This window comes from Strix aluco, chromosome 2, assembly GCF_031877795.1.
Source record: "Strix aluco isolate bStrAlu1 chromosome 2, bStrAlu1.hap1, whole genome shotgun sequence".
NCBI lineage: Eukaryota > Metazoa > Chordata > Aves > Strigiformes > Strigidae > Strix > Strix aluco.
This window is the reverse complement of record NC_133932.1, coordinates 60,944,502-60,962,045: the sequence shown is the minus strand read 5'-3', so window position 1 is coordinate 60,962,045 and position 17,544 is coordinate 60,944,502. Positions and strand designations below refer to the sequence as shown.

Here is a 17,544-nt window from a genome sequence, read left to right as displayed (position 1 = left end):
CTGCAAACTTCAGTGCAAAATCACGTCTCCTTAGAAAGTCTGGCTAGGGCCACACCACTACAGCATTTTTGTTTAGTTTGTTTGTGGTTTATTTTTAGGGGGCTGGTGCCGTCGGAGGTGGGGTTTTTTTTTAAACTAGTATTGGCAAAACCCCTTTTTACAAGTTGTAGTTTGTAAGCCTATGTATACTGCTACCAAATATTCTTGAGTATTAATTCCAATATGACTCTCAAGTGAACCTTGTTTTTTCTGGAACTGACATCGAAACAGTACAAACTATTAATCCAAAACATTTTTATTGGCATCTTATATTCAATAAAATTACTGTTTGCCAAGTTAATACGCACCAGGACCTCTTTCTGAAGAGCAAAACGCTTCTCCCTCTTTTGTAACTGTTGCGGAGTTCTACTGGACTTTAACATTTTGTACTTTGCACTGTTTGTGATATGTGTTATTGTTACCCAGCTAAAGCTGCAGATCTGTTCAGAAAGCTATTCACAACTTGAGGACAATCCCTCACTAAATCAGACTCACTCTGTCTCAGGTGTTACTCAACATCTTCACAAGATTACTGCAGAAACAAGAGAGAAGTACAGGAAGCAACAATAACAGAAACTACTATATGTTTGGGTAGACTACGACCATGATTTGTGGACTGTAGAGGCACAACTGCGAATATCTTGAGTTCTGCATAAGTCTGATATTTCTTACTGCTGCCGGCTCAGCACCATATGCTACAGTCTCTGCAGTGTTCTCTGTCTGTTTTCCTTGAGCAGGCATAAATTAGGCAGAGTCTAGGCGTATACCTCTACAGCCCTCTCTTACAGGCAAATGTGCAAAACCAGTCTCCATTCAAGCCCTTTACCACATGAGACAGGATTTCCTTAGACTTTTGGCTAGTGGTGAAGAATGAAGGGGAAAAATATCTGATCAACACTCCTTTTCTTTATTTTCATCCACTTTCTTTCGCAGAGAGAGAAAGGACACAGTTATTTTCTGAAAACTTTGTCAGCAGAGGACTCAGTGACACAGGACACGCTAGTAAGCGTCCATCTCACAAACTTTGTGTGCTGTCACCTTCCTTATCACACCAGCAGAGTGGGAATGTCCCACAGCACGGCTGCAGCCACGGCTTCCACATGATGTTGTACACGGAGAGCTGCTCTGGGACAGGAGTCAGTGTCCTGTGATGCTCTTCTACGGCTCTTCCAATCTTCCTTATTACAACGTCAAAGAGGGGCTCGGTGTCAGCCGACAGAGGTTTGGCTTCAGAAGGGTCTCGCGAGAGATCAAACAACAACGGAGGGTCATGATGGGTCACGCCTTCCCCAAAACACGGGCAAATTCCTTTTCCATAACAAGCCCCAGCCCCAGGTGGATGGAAGACCGGGGTCACATAATGAGCCTTCCAGATGGCTCCACCTGGCAGGAAAGAAATCTTATGGCACAACCGCAAGACAACAGATCAAAATGGAACAAGCCTTCAAGACATAGGAGTAGAGCTGTTTACTAAGGAGACCTCTTCTCACACACCCTGACACCCCCATCACCACAAATCAGATTCTCTGTGTGGACCACTGACTTTGAAGATGGAAAACACTAGAAATATAAAGAAAACCACATTAAATTTCCAGTGCAGTAGTAGACAGCCTGTATTCCCACCCCACTTCCTATAGGTTTGTTACTTATAAATATTTCTTTGCTGTAAGACACGTGCAACTAGCCAGAGTCACTGCTATGTCATGCACAACAATTTCAGAAATCTCACAGATCAGTACTAATAAGCACCCATCATGCAATAAATTTGTCAATTATCAAGATAGCTATCAAGAGGAGAAAACTCAATGTTTACAGTTACCACAGAACAAATATTTATACTTACTGTTCTTTTGGTGCCACCGCACTGCATGCAAGTAGGACCCACAATAGTGAAACAGGAACTCGTGCTCTGACTTTTGAGCTCTTCCTTGCAGTAAAGGCACCAAGCTTCGTCCGTCAATCACCCTAATGTAACGGGGAGAAGCGTACTCAGGTAGGGGCAAACCTTACAGTCAACCACATACTTATCACTGCCGTTGCATTGGCTGAACCGGTGCTTGAGACAGCATACAGAATAATTTGGTCATAGATTTAGAGCAGCCAGCAGACTGCCAAGCCAATATTTAAATCCCTAGATAATTTTTTTTTTTAATAGCTGGGTCAACTCATTCCATTTAGCAATACGTAAACAATATTTAGAGCTTTGTCTAGCGGAAAAAAGTAATTTATTCAGGAAATCAATACCAATCTCATAATTGTTTACGTTTAGCAATTTTCAAAGGAGCTTAAAGAAATCTGTTGAGCAAGGATGGGTTCAGTGACTTTAGGAGGTATTTGTAAGTGTCCAAAAGTCAAGTCAGTTAGTACCAAAACAACCTCAGCCACCATTTTTTTTCCTGAATGAGGCTGAACCTGGGTTTGAAACTAGCATCTGTTTTTTGTCAGGAACAACTGCTCCAGCAACATGCACATCTGTGGGCATATCTGGGAGAGTTTGCTCACTAGTTTAAAATCTCAGACTAGGCTTGAGGCTAAGGAATATTTGTGGGATCCCCAAGGATGATAACAAACACAGTAATTTTTTAGTAGTTAGCTCTCCTATCAATCTCTCCTGTTGAAAACATCTCCATACCTGTCCTGTGGCAATATTCCTCCAGCCAAATGAACAACCGTGGGATAAATATCCATAAGACTTGTAGGTTCATCGATAACTGTGCCTGCAGGCAACACTCCTGGCCACCTAAATACTCCTGGCACACGGATCCCTCCTTCCCAGCCTCCCATGCCTTTTCCACCTACAGTGAAATGAATGAACATAGAGCAGTTCAAAAACAAACACAAACCTCTTCAGTAGCTTGTTGCATTTGAATGTACAGAAAAAGATGCAGTAATACACTACTTATTCAACAGATTCAACTCTTCATTTGCATTGGACTTCACATACTTCATAAGGCCTCAAAATGTGACATGTAACACATCCAAACCTAGGCAGGTGAGGGGGGACAATCTCTATTTTAACTCTGACCACAGGTGAGGGTAAGAACATTAAGTCTACCTTTGAAAAGCCTGTGTTCAGCAACAATAAAACATCTTCCACCTCCTGTTATTTTCCATTTCATGGGTTGCCTACATTCACATGTTTATTGAAGGGCTTCTCAACAAAAGAAAAGAGGAGGAGCTGGAAATTGGAAGAACTCACAAGACTGAAGAAATACTTGATATTCTCTTTAAACTTACTCAAGACTTACTAATTAGTATCCTGTTTTAATGTAAAAAAAAAAAAAAAATCTTCTCTTTCTAGCCATGGATTCCCTTCGAAATATGTGTCCTTAACACTTATATTTCCTTATGCATCTCTTCCTTTTCTGAAATTGAGATTTGGACCTGACTCTCCCAATGCTTAATGCAACATCTCCTAACTCAGAAGCAAAAAATCTGAACTTGCAAAAAATAACAGGAAAACACCTTTTCTTAATTTACTACTAACAGAAATGAACCTAATAAAGCATCCTGTTGCTAGATGTGTGAAGACAATATTTATCTAGCTCCCAAAGAAGAAACCTGTTTTAATTCATATATTTAATATGAAAAAAACATTGTCTTTGTGAGATCCCATGAGGCTTATGAATCAGTGTTATTATCCATAAAGCACTTTCTCAAGCAAGGAGTGAGATGGAGGATGAACAGACTAACTGAAAGCCCTTCCCTTTTCATAGGGGCCAGCAACCTCCATTGCTCAGCAGCAGAGCATCCAACTCATGGGATCCAAAATTCCATGTCTTTGACCTCTGCTGTGCCCTGTGGAGCAGCTCAAGAAGGGGTTGAATTGGAAGAAACCTGTTTTAGGAAAACAAAAACGTCAAAATATGGGCAAGAGGTGGATGGTTCATTGGTGATAACAGAACTTAAACCCTGACTCCTCTCCAAACACATATTGTCATGTGTTGATGACAGGTCACAGGATGAGGTGGCCTGATGATCACACAGGGCTGTTTGGGTAAGTGGGAGAAAATGCAGTGAATGCATATTCTTTGAGCTTGAAAAAAGCCACTGCACTGCTCAGCAGGTTGAAGAATGATTCACAGCAGAAAGGGACGGGCAGGAGGTAAAGAGTGAGATGCTCAGATCACCAAGGCCATTTGGATTTTATGCCAATCACTGATTTGGGGTGAAAGATAAAAGCATACTGGGAATAAATTGTTGCTGCAAGTCATGACACAATGTGCCCCTACTCTATTCTGTATTGATTAGCTGGGCAGCAATGATTTCTGGAACATAATGAGAAAAATAAATAAGCAAATCAGGAAACAGTCCTATTGTGGAGAGAGGGGAAAAAAGCCAGAGAAAGAGAGAGAGAATATTCAATACAGGGAACTATCACATTTTTTCCAGTGCGTTTCAGTTGAGAACACCAAATAATTTACAGGTATCAAGCTAGACAATACCTTTGTCAAGGAGATGTGTAATAATGTTTGCACTTTACTGAAAGAAAAGGTAACTTTAAGATTAAAGCACCTCTGTATGTCACCTATATTTCAAGCTGAAAATGCAACTCATTCCAGCGTTGACAGCTTCAGCCAGGCAAAGTCACTGTGTTTCTGATTTTAACCTTCATGTAAAGGCACAGTGGTTTTCCTACCTTTATAAATACCATTCCAGCCACCTAGCTGGGCAGATCCATCCTGAGCCTCCAAGTGTCCTCCATGATCAGAGGCAAAGTATGTCAATGTATGATTTTTCAAACCTTCTTTGTCAAGCGAATCCAGAATTTTGCCTTAAATTTAAGAATAGAGACAGCAAGTTTTCTATTAACCAATTAGAACGATCAAGCCACATTTACATTTCAGTAATAATCTTTTGAAATGCCCTATAAGAAGTTTTTAATAGCTTACATTTCTGTAGGTATTTTGGCCTTATTAGTTTTCCTGCTTCAAAATACACAGGTGTATGTATCTGAAACAAATCCTTCATGAAGAATACTTACCCACCATCCAGTCCATTTCTTCTACATTGTCTCCATATAAACCATGATGGCTCTTCCCGATAAATTTTGCCGTGGTGAAGAGGGGGGTATGGACATGTAAAAAGGAAACAAAGAGGAGGAATGGTCCATGCCTGTTTCTTAAAAACAAACCAAAACCAAAAATAATTTTTGTTGTGTGTTTAGAATATTTGCATGGTTTCCTATTCATCCATGCACCGACACACACATTGGATCTAGACTGTACCCACATCTAGTGCATCCCCACTGATGACAGTTGACAGTTTTTATTGCATGAAACGTGGGCAAGAAAGGTTCTTTTCAGCCAGATTATTTTCAAATTCCAGTGTGTAAGCAGTCATAGCATTTTCACAGTGCTTAAATGAATCAGATGCCTAACTCTGATGCCTTTTGAATTAAATGCAACTGGATACAGTCTCATATTTACTTTAATATTCATGTGGCTTTTCGAAGATGGTCGCTTACAATTTTCAGTATATTTGTTTTCACAAACTTTAAGAAAAGAATAGCTACTTTCCCTGTTTTACAGAAAGGCATTTGATGCACAGAAATATTATAGAAGGCTGTAGGGAGAACTTGAAGCTAGAAAATGAATGATCTTACTTGGCTTTGTTCTCAACCAATACAAATAGATTTAAAGTGTTTTTAGATTTTTACATGAAATAATTTCATACATCACACACATTTTATCTAGGTGTTTTGTAGGGTTTATGAAAAAGAGCACAAATAAGGCTTGTAGAGTGAAGTGTAAAAATTAGCTAGTTAATCTTGGAGCAAATATAGTAATTGCAGATTACAGGGCAGAGTGAAATGGTCACGTATCATTTGGTTAAAATCTATCTCATTTACTGTAGCTTTCAATGTGAGACAGTTGCAATTGAAGTGCTTTGGGTTTCTAAATAGAGGACTTGGATATGAGTTTCAAAGCAGTTCTGTACAGCTATAGTTACTGGAGAAGAATACTCTATTCTGCTCAGAACATCCTGGCTCCTTTAAAGAAAACTACAGACAATCATTTACCTTTTGATAAATGACACTGCCTCCTTTAGCATGAGGGAAGCAGTCCTCTCTAACCTCATCGGCTGCTCAGTGACATCGTGGTTTCTCATCAGGATACAGTTCCAATACTGCACAAAGCCGTAACTGGAGTACCAAGAAATGAAGAAAAGGCTGCCCACCAAAGTACAACAGGCAATTATCTTCCAGCGGATGGAAATCAAACCAATCAGTTTTCCAGCAGTGAGAGTGAGCACAGCAAGGATAATTATCTGACTGTAAAGCCAAAGCTTAGCTTGAAGGGCTACATCCAGCTCTGGAGGTTTGTTTTCTTGACAGTTATTTAGAAGTGTGAAAGGCATACCATAAAAGTAGTCAAACCCATGATTGAGAGGATGATGACAGTTATCATTGAAGGATTCACAGTTTACACCTTGATGCCACTTTCCTGAAGGTTTTAAAGCATAAAAGAAATTAGAACATTAGGGTGGATAACTCAAAAGGAGCCCAAGGTCACATCATGAGCATCCTTTTGGGAATCAGGTGAGTCACTCTGTTTTTCAACAGAGTATCAATGCATTCTCCTTGTGCACAAAGATGCTGAGTGAAACCATTGCCTGATCAGGTTAGTGTCATACAATAATAGGTGAACCACATGCAATAAACAGATAAATTTGCAGGATGCTCAGCTACTCAGGTAAGGGTCACATAAGGGTGGGAATTCATTTCCTTTCAATGAGGATCGGGGAATTAAGGTACTTTAACTCACTGGCTGCTTTAATACATTCCCTTCCTAACTTTCAATTGTTTACTTGCAACTTCATTTTAACATAGTATTACAAATTTACTGGAAGATCCAATAAACTTTTAGCCAATGTTAACAGATATCTTGATCACCTGACTAAGGAAGATGATTTCTCAGGCACTTCCCTACTCCATGTGAAGAGGAGAAGAGGCTGTAAACCAACCTCACACTCTGTCCTGCCCAAAATATAGCAAGTAGACAGAAGCTGATGTCTGCTTAGAATACGTGCTGGATCAGAGGACCCTGAGGTTTGCTGGGTTATGTGATTGCCAAGTAATTAGACTCAGCCAGGAAGACTACACTTTATCAGCTCATGATTCAATGCAGCCACATCTATTTCCATCACTTGGAGATAACAACGCATTTGGCACAGCTGGCCCCAAACCGCCTGGCTTTAAGGGACACAGTGCTTACTCTACCTACCCATTTATGTGAAGGGATCCATTGCAGTTGTGCCTGTCACTTGAGTAATAAAAGCAAATGGAAGGGAAAAGAGAGACTTTGCCAGTTGATTTTAGAGATATTTGTTAAAAGAATGATGAATCTCGAAACTGTTGAGGTCTGATCAAAGTCAGAGGTGGGAAGATGCTCTGGGGCAGTGTTTCCCTGACAGCTGTGCATTTTGGCTTCATCTGAGGAAACAGCCACTGTATCATGCCTCTTTGGGACCTCACAACCTCATCTGTGAGACACCTGTACCTCATTTTCTCCTCTGTGGCTAGAAACTTTGTTCCTTTCTTTACTTATCCTCTTTTGTTTCTCTGCCCCTCGCCTCCAAAAAGCAGATTAAATACTTAAAGACATTGTTTTGTTTGGAACAATCCTTACATCAACAAAACTCTCACGGTGGACCAACCTTTGAAAAATCTTAGGCCAAGTAAAATAAATGTTCATCCATTGTAATAATGAGACAGTTTTTAATTCTTCCTGTTTTGGGCGCCCTGTACAGTCCTTACCATTGTTGTAAAACTCTTTAGATTGCAGTATTTTTAGTCATCTTGCAAATACGAGGGTTTCCCCTGCCTCACCTTCAGTCTTTTGGAGAGGATTTGTATCTATGACTAGTGGACCATTTTGAGCAAACTCAGTCCCTAAATTCTCTTCATATAACTAGTTCATTCTTCAAGGTCATGTTAAAACATTTCCCCTTACCTATCAATCCAGTGGTATAGCCTTGTTTCTGCAGCAGCCTGGCAAATGTTGTTTCATTAGCAGGGAGCCCTCCTGACCCAGCGTTCCACTGCAGCGCCCGGTATCTGTTGCTGGATGCCATCCCTGACAAAAACAGCTCTGGTCATTCCTGTGGGACTTTTGCTCTCCACTGGCAGAGGCTGTGCTGCTCCTGCCAACCTCCGTGTCAAGAGCTCAGCCTGAAGCCAGAGTTCCTCACAAGACAAAGCCAAGTGATTCTTGTGGGCAGTCACATGAGTGTGTCCTAGTACTTCAGGTAGTCAAGAGTTATATTTAAAAACAAATACTACTGCACACCAGTTTTACCATCAAACTAATAAATTGTTGGTGAAAACATATAGTAGGTTTTGTTTTCTGCCTTTCTGAGAAACTAATAATTTAGTCTCTCCACTTTTCATCTAAAATGAGAGGACAGTTGCATTTCCCTATGTCAGTGGGATGTTGTATCATGTTATGTGAGATACAGTTCACCCAACATATACACTGACTTTGCACTTAGCTCTCAAAGTAGGCATCTAATTTTCCTATATAATGCCTGGTGAGAGATGGATATCTATAAAATCCTCCAAAAGGCACCTTAGGTAGGTGGGGAATGGTTCCAACCCTCCATTTGCACCAGAGTTTTGTGACTTTCTGCACTATATTAGCAATGAACTTGCCCATTTCTCTTGGGAGCCCTGTTTCAACCCCTTAACTCTAACCATCACCACCAAGAGGAATTCCATCAGTTTGCCCCAGGCTGCATTTCTCCATACCTATCTATTTTCATCATATAGATCTCTGACATCCTTTAAAGTCAGGCTAAAGCTCTGTCAGCTGGTGAGGCAGTGGTCCCCATTCACAAGTTACTTATAGAAAGTTTGAGCCTCTAGTAGTGTATTTTCTATCTCAGGTTGAGAAAATTCTTCTGTTCCAATATTTATCAGCTATTGTATAGTACCTCAGCACCATGCACAGAAATTTTTAACTCAAAATGGGTCCAACCTGATCTAATGGGATATCTGCCAGTGAGGAAAGCTGCTCTGCTCGGAGTGCAAAGCGGAGCTGCAGCAATGTGCTGAGTAAGTTTCACTCCTTCTCTTGCCAGGCGATCAATGTTTGGGGTCCTAAAAAACATTTTAAAGTTTAAGAGAAGCAAGGTAACCTGAAATTTATTTTAATAAATTGCAAAGAAAAACCAGAGCATTTGAACAGTTCTTAAAAAAAATGCCTCTCTTCTTTGACATAGCAGGTGAAGTGGATTGTAGCCACTGGAGAATCCATTCTCGGGACACAGCCATAGAGTGCACTTGGCAACACTGAAAAGAAACCTAGGCATCACTGGTACTGTTTAGTTAGGAAATAAAACTGAATTGGAAAGAATTATCTAAGAAAGACTGATGTTTCTCTATTCCAATATTTCCAACAGATCACTTTTGGCATCACATTTAGACCCTGAATTTCAAAGTTAATTGAGCCAAAGAATCTCACAGGGTGTCTGAAGCTCTTGGAACCAAGACGTTCTGTTCCATGTTTTTAACACCTGCTATTTATTTCATAATATAGTGACATCTTTACATAGTTACATTACTAGGGGAGCCTAACTTTCCCAGAATAATGGACTACAACGCCACAAAGAGTGAAAGAGGCCTCCCCAGTCTTCACCACCAGCAGAGGAGGACAACAGAGTTCCACAAGCATATTCCCATTTCTCTGTACAACCCCACCAACATCATGTGAGGGAAATGCACCCAGAGCATGCCAACAAAATGTCTGTGCTCCACTTGGAGGACATGAGTTGAGGCCTGTAAGATGTGCTCCCAATGCCCATTCAGTTCTGCTTTGCCTTTCTAGTTTTGAAGGAATGTAATCACTAGCTTTGAAGGCACATAGTCACATAATAAATTATGTGGGTCAGTCGATGTGAGTCTGGAGCAGAGTGTTTTGGAGGAGATGGCAAGCAAGTGGATGAGGGATTCTGGAAAAGCACTGGGTGGATAGAGTAAGTCTTAACTATGCATGAAAAAGAACGAAGAAATTAATGCATAAGAAGAGAAAACAGTAACCATAGTACTAAAAAAAGTGGCTGGAGAGTTAGCACATGGAGGAGGGGGTGAGAAGAATTCCCAGAAAGAACTTAAAAACCAAAATGAAAACATTTTTTTTTCCCCTTTTCACTGCACACTGTTTACCTAGGTCCCAATCCTAAACACATATATACAAGTACTTAAATACACAGTTACTAGAGCCTTGGATTAAGAGATTAAGAGCATTTCTTATTTTATAGTGAGGCTTAATTACTCAGGATGAGTGTTCTATATCGTTAAACATATTGTACTGAGAGATCTTTTACCTTATGGTATTGTTTCCATAACAACCTATATCTCCGATGCCAAGGTCATCAGCCAGAAACAGAAGTATGTTGGGTTTAGAGTCCACAGCTGCACTCAAGCCAAATAAACATGAAGTCAGTGCCATTAGGAGGTACCTCCTGAAATACAACGAAATAACATTTTACATATGTGACTTGTAAGGGTTAGATAGTGGTGGGAGCCCTCTGGCAGCAAATCTGAAGCATGAAACACAAAATAATTTCCTATCCCCTCTTTCAGTGGGAAGAAGGAGGATGGAGGTTTACTGGATCCATTTCTTCCATTTTTACCATCTAGATCACTCTAGTCATAGAGACCGCAGTAGCCTTTCTACAGCAAAGGTTGTCATCTTACCAATTCAGCCCAGGAATTTTCATCTTGCATCAGTTGCACAGATTTCAAAATGTACCAAAAACTTCAAAGAGCTGTTAAAATTAGTGTTTCTAAGTTTCATAAACTCTGTGAAAATTCAGGTTATGTTCCAAAGTCACTCTGTCATTTTCTGAATATCTTGTCTCCAGTGAATAAAGCAGTCTTAATCATATTTGGAAGGGAAGTGGAAAAACCCAAACTCTCCCCTCCAACTCAAGAACACTTGAGCTTGAAGCCTCTACCGCCATTCTAAGATGTCAACCAGGCCCCAGACGAGCATAAACTATATTTAATATCTGCAGAAAACAGATTTTACATTTTTACACACTTACCATACTTTTTATATAAATATGCCTAGAACATTTGAAGCTATGTGTTCCTCCAAGTATTACTGATCAATAGCCCTAAAACCTAATCCTGGATTGATTGTTCGCTTGGACAGAGTTACCACTTAATTTTGCAGGACATGGAGCAGCAGCAACTCTCTAGTACAGCTTGAGAAAGTTCCTGCATATCATTGCAGGATTTGCAGTTTTGGTGTGAAGATCTTGTATACAAAAACATGTTTGAACGAACAAGTAAATGCCACCTCTAACAGGCAAACACAAAACACAGGAGTTTCTGTAAACATGACTCTGAACTCACAGTTGTAAATAAGTAACCAGTAGCTAAGGGCATTTAATCATTCAAGAGCAAAGTTCCAGCTGGGTTTCTTCGTACATTCTACTACTAAGTTACAACAGTGATTTACAGAGTTGTGATGAAACCTTGCTTTAGAAGCATTGTGGGCAATTTCCATTTTTACACTTGGATTACTCATTTTGAGGAAAGGAGAATTTTCTATTTGCTAATGTTCTATCTCCTAAGAGTTACAGGACATTATACTGGTAGAATGAATCCTTTCAGAGCACTAACACATTCAGTTAGAACTGCAGGGGGAAGGTCTCTAAAGAACCCTGGAAATAAGCAGCCCCCAACTGCCTATTTCAGTCACTTGGACATTCTTCTTTCCAAGATGGGGACAAGAGTAGTGCTCCCCACCTCTTTCTGTTACATTTAAAAAAAGGAAAAGAAGGCAGCAAATTATGAAATCTGCTCTTACTGATGTCTGCAGCCCCATCCTAACACTCCGTTTTCTCACGGTGTTAAGTGCTGGATATTTGCTGATCCCTGCGGTAATCCTGCTTGTGGATTAAGATAGGGTCAAGGACAAATTGCATCTCAGGTAACCTACTCCTTATAGTTCCAACTCCATATCCAAAATTGTTATCTAGCATTACTGTACATTATCAAATAACCATGCTTAGAGCTCAAAATGATCATCCTTCAGCAATACATGCAGGGAGCACAAGAATGTTTAGTTACTAAACACTGATAAATCTTCAAAGCAATAGGGTTGAAAGAAAGTAGAACATAAAACATGCATATAGATACATACATATATAAACCTTTTCAGAATTACCTAGAACACTATTTCTGGAAATGATAGTGTTAAAGGCGTAGCCAGAGACTTCCGCTTGGGAGACAGATCTCATTGTTTAAAAACATGAGGATGTTAATAAGTATGTAGTTAAGGTGGTCCTAAAAATCATTTGGCAGCCAGTATTACGAAGTGATTTTACAACATCTGCTTATAAAACAGGTAAGTGCAAAACATCAGGCAAATACAGGCCACTATTTACATAACTTTTATTTACAAGATTTAATATGGATTTACACCATAATTGGGCTCCCATAGCTTTATTGACAATGATTTTCTGAGGACAGGTTAGGAACCATTGGCACAGGCAATCAAATGTTGAAAAAAGCCCCTACTGAACTATAAAATTTGGTGCCTGTACTTGTGTTAGAAATGTTTTCAAAGGTGATACCACTGTGCTTAGTGCATACCTAGAATTACAGCTTTATGAGATTATATCATCCTTCTGCTCAAGAAATCTGCTCCTCCTACAAGATTTCACTGGGAAGTTACATCTGTGTAAGAGCCCGGCAACTCAGACTACTTCTCTAGAGGCTTATATAAATGGAGACACAACTTTAGAACAGTGTGGGGCTCACAATCAGGGAGGAATTCAAAAAAAGGGGGAGGGAGAGAACAATGATGACATGATTTTTTTAATGGAGTTGAATTTCCTATATGGGGGTAAGGAAGGGAACAACAAAGACTTAATGCAAACAAAGCATCAGAAGTGATTCATTGGAGCCCAGGATTCTTGGAGGAAAAAAAGGTGGGTCAGTTCAGGCAAGACAATTTTAATTCTGCCAGACAGAAACAAATACATGCAGGGAGGAGTCAGAAGTCTGTTCACCTGAATAGAATGGCAGCAATGGCTGTGCAAGGTAGTGGTGCAATCATCTCCTGGTAGGCAGCGATCCTGAAAATAAGCTTAGAGTAAGCAACAAATTCAGCACAGTCACCAGTGTGATGTTGGAGGGGAAAAAAAGAACTCAATCAATCCTTATATTTCTTTAAAAAAGAGGGACTAGTGAGATGATTTTACCTCAAATGCATGAGTACTGATGGAGTCACACTGTGTACTAACCAGAAGTGGACTATTTTCAAAGTGAAGTTTAAGAACTGGAAGAGGGCAGAAAACCACATATATACTATTCAAGCATGGGAAAAGATGTTTTAGTTTGAGAGAGCAAGAGCCCAACCAAGAACAAGACAGTAAAAGATTAATTAGTGCATAAATTCATGGGGAGAAAACACAGGTCTTAGGAAGCTCATCAATTTTGCTGAGACAGAGCCAGTATTTGGAAGGTGAAGTCAGACAAATAGAGCACACATTTTCTTCAAGCAAGGCGATTTATTATTCAATCATTTTTCCAAGCAGAGTGCAATATAATCACGATTGTGTACCTCAAGTGGAAGAGAGAAAAGTATTGCAAAGAAACACAAGTTATGGGACTCTCCGTAATGGCCAGTCAGCTGAAATTTAACAGTTCACAGTAAACATGAGCAGAGCAACAACCTGATACAAACTCCATAGTATCTTCCCCAGCAGACACTTCCTGAGACATCTTTTTCTAAGTTACCTAAAGTAGGTCAGTTAAAGCTAATTTTAAGACTCTTACCTAAAGAGTTCAAATAAGCTGAAGAAAATGGCCCTCAACTTGAAGAAGCTACTTCTCATCAAAACATTCCTTTTTAATTTCCAGGTTGCTCTTAGTTCTCACACTAATAAGTCTCCCCACTATATAAGTTATTCTGGTTCATACAATCACAAAGTAATCTTAAAATACTAATTCTATAGATTGATTACTCTTTGCATGGACAAAGGGGACTCTAAATATCTGGAATGAGACTAAGTTATTCTCAACAAAAGCCTCCCCAAAGAATCACTGGAGGCAACTGTGGATTCCCCGGAGTCTGAGTGGATTATTTTCAAGCTGATAGCAAGTACAGTTTTGCATTTTATTGCTGCTATTACTACTTAATTTCAAGTGATGGGTTCTCAAATGTCATTATGAACTAAAAATATCGCATTTCATTTACAACCAGAAGTACACAGCATCAGTTATTAAGCCTAGTGCCTCCACATAAAAAGTCACAGGACTCTATATTAATTCAGTCAAAACATTTCTGCAAAATGAGGCCAAATCCTACAGAGCTATGCAGTATTTGGCCTACAGCAGAAAACAACCCACACAACTTTATGTAGACATATTTCCCCTTAGTTAAACAATTTTAATTGTCTGTAAAGCTTATCCAAAACTTACCATCTTCTGCAGCTAATACTACACATGACTGCCCTACCCTTTCTTTCTCCAAACTTGTCAGCCGTTAACGAAGGCTTAACTGACTTACAATACAATTCATTCAGCCTGCCAGGAATGCCACAAAGCCTGCAGCGCCTTAAGAGTCACTTGAAGAGATTTAGCAACAGAAGCTTTTGCTTGGTTTATTAAGTGGTTGAAATAGGTGGACCTAACTCAAATGGATTTGTAACAACTCAAAGTAGTGTTATCTGGCTTTTTCTAGCCAGCTACCCTGTGCAGACTCCAGGTTTTTTTTCAGCTTTGTTTTACAGAAAGCAAACTACAAACCTGAAACTGCCAGAAAATGAGCCCCTTCTTCCCCCACTGCAGCTTAGTTCCAGGCAGTTTTCCCCTCATCCTTCAAATATTTTGCTTCTTGAATATATTCCCAGATTAGAGTCTACCCTTCTTGAAGTTTTACACAGAAGAAAAAAATTCACTTCGAATCCACTTCAAAAATATCTGCCCATAGTCAAAATATTTACCGAAGCCAGGCACATTTCTTGTTTCACCCTTGTCCCCAGAAGACTGGCAACAACACCACCACTTGCTCTGGGAATTCAGCAGAGTTGAAAGAAACATCTGAGTCTTAAAAATGTCAAGAAGTACGGCTTCAACAGAAAATTTTCAAATAAACTCTTGTCAGTTAAACTAAAAGTCAGTAATTGGACACATCAAAAGAATTTGCTTTTTGTTTTCTTTGTCTGACTTCAGATACTGAAAGAAATTCTTTGCACACTGATGCAGAACCAAAACAAAAACAAATCCCAAACCCTTTACCACTTACTTCAATATAACAAAAGTGAATTATAAGTATTAGAACAAATATTTTCAAATAACATGTGGAGGTATGTTGCTGCATAGCTGTTAACCAAAAATAAACACTTGCTTTCTACCTTCTACAGAAATACACTACACAACAGGTTAATCACATTCAACAGGATATTAGAATGTAATTAAAAATACTAATTTCAGCTTGCATTATGGCTCTGGAAAAAACACATGCAATATACCATATGTAACATACTGTGCCACCTTGACCCTTTCCTCCCTTTCTCTCTCCCGTAGCTTCTAGGCATCCAGATGTTCAGGAGGGGAGAGGCAGCAGGTGAGGAATGAGTGAAAGAAAGGAAGAGCTCCCAGCTGGTATGAACACAGTCACTTGCTCAGTACTTGCAGCTGATGAGTCAGAAACAGGTGCTGTCCATCAACCATAAAACAAGGAATGTCCTTGCAAGGAAGGTAAAAGCCAAGTATCAGGAGTTTCTCAGTGGTTTGTCTTTTTTCTTATCCATTCTGCACTCTCAGGGAACCTACTGCAACAGCGCTCACCAGGGGGATTTAGTTCTTACTGATGTAGATAATATCAATACTTGTTATCTGTTAGCATGGTTATAGCATTTTATTACCATTTAGTGTTGTGCATTGTCAGTAACCAAAACTCTCATGGTAAGCAACCCAAATCTTTAATTTATTATGGCTACCCTATTCTGGCTTTGTTGTTGCTCAGCAGCACCCTGCCTTCAGAGCAACAGCAGAAGGGGATGCTCTGGCCCTTGGTTTTAAATTAGCTCATGCATTTTCACATCATGATTAGCACTCCCTGGTCTAAATGATCTAATTGTGCCTTCTGGCTTCAAACTACTCATTTAGGAGGATGCAGCTTTCCCTACAGCTGGGACATGAGCAATGCAGAAGGGTGGAAAATTGGAGACAGAAACTGGGTGGACAAGTGAGATAAAAAGTGGCAACTAGGAGCATGGCTGCTAGAGAATCAGTGAAGATCACGTGGAAGCAATCTGGAGGCCAGTTATGCTTTCTGTACGCCATTGTCAAGCTGCAGTAACTCTGGCAATAATAATAATAAAAGCAGAATACCTGCCATTCACCACCTAAGCCCCAAAAACTGGAGTTTGGTTTGAAATGCTAAAGAGCGAAGGAAAGCAGAGATTGTTAATCATGGTAATCCCCCCTCCTCCCCCCATACACACACTCTGACCCTGCTCACACTTTGTTTTTGCTATTTATGAGCTGGCGGAGCAGCTCTGCCGGAAGGCAGGGGCCGGCTGCTCTCTCAGCCGGAGCTGGGGGAAGATGTGGGGAGAGCAGCGGCAGGCCGCCGGCCCAGGGCCACGGGGCTCTGCAGGACTGTTCCAGCACAGCTTCCCCCTAACACCACCCGGAGAGCCCGGGCCCCCCCGGCAGCCCCCGGCTATCGGGGCTCAGCGGCGAGCCAAGGCAGAGTCATTCCCCTCCCCCAAAAGAAGTGGAGGCTCTGTGCAAGGGAGGGAAGAAAAACTCCTCAGAGTCCTCCCCAAGGGAAACACAGAGGCGACTTTTTTTTTTAAAATATTAATATTTTAATTTTTAAAAAATAAAAAAAGATTATCTTTTACTTACTCCATACTCGCTCACACACTGGAGGAGATTTGCTCTCACTTTCCTTTTCTTCCTAGGCTTTCTGGTCTTTGCTTCTAAAGAAGGATTTTCAAAAGCACGGCTTGCTTATTCCTATCAGTGGGTGTTGGTCTCCTTTAAAAATCTGGTCAAAGGCATTTCGTCCTGCCTGCTCCTGCCACCGAGTGCTGAATAAGGAAGAACTGTTTTAAAGTAGAAGCTGGAAATACAGCTCCTGTAACAGCCAAGGCCAATAGAAAGAGCTTTAGTGGTAACTGAGTGAAAGATCATAATTCACAGGCAGTGAGACTGTAGGCTATATCATGCCGTGTGGAGAACTACACTATGGATGGAAGGTGAGCCAGCTAGCCCCCTTGAAATCAAAGGAACTCAGTCGTCATAGTGTCATGTTGGTGTATGCACACCAACTCTTGGCAGCTTGGCTGCTTCCCCATTATGTTATCATAGTTTCTCTGTCTGTGAGTTCTTTCCTGTGCCAGCACTAACACTCATGTGGTTGCACAGTCTGGCCTGCCATGCAAATTTTCAGGCCCGTGGGGGCACTGGACCCCTCTTTTTACTGGCTACATGCACTTATGATGGTTTAAAAAGAGGGTACAAATGGGTCA

The 17,544-nt window shown here is 40.4% G+C and overlaps 1 protein-coding gene across 2 annotated transcripts; it reads right to left on the bottom strand.

The window, feature by feature from the left end:
* Positions 1-279: 279 nt before the first annotated feature.
* Positions 280-17,087, bottom strand: LOC141920207 (arylsulfatase D-like). Of its 2 annotated transcripts, XM_074816897.1 has the most exons (12): positions 15,004-15,047; positions 13,620-13,688; positions 13,066-13,131; positions 10,366-10,503; positions 9,018-9,139; positions 7,995-8,117; positions 6,062-6,485; positions 5,024-5,160; positions 4,679-4,813; positions 2,672-2,834; positions 1,883-2,004; positions 280-1,422 (listed from the first exon to the last, which is right to left on the bottom strand). In XM_074816897.1, the coding sequence occupies exons 3-12, from the start codon at positions 13,110-13,112 to the stop codon at positions 1,055-1,057; spliced, it is 1,779 nt and encodes a 592-aa protein (XP_074672998.1). In that variant the 5' UTR covers positions 13,113-13,131; positions 13,620-13,688; positions 15,004-15,047; the 3' UTR covers positions 280-1,054. The 2 variants fall into 2 exon arrangements, with proteins under 2 accessions (XP_074672998.1, XP_074672999.1); XM_074816898.1 differs by lacking the exons at positions 13,066-13,131; positions 13,620-13,688; positions 15,004-15,047 and adding an exon at positions 16,919-17,087.
* Positions 17,088-17,544: the final 457 nt, after the last annotated feature.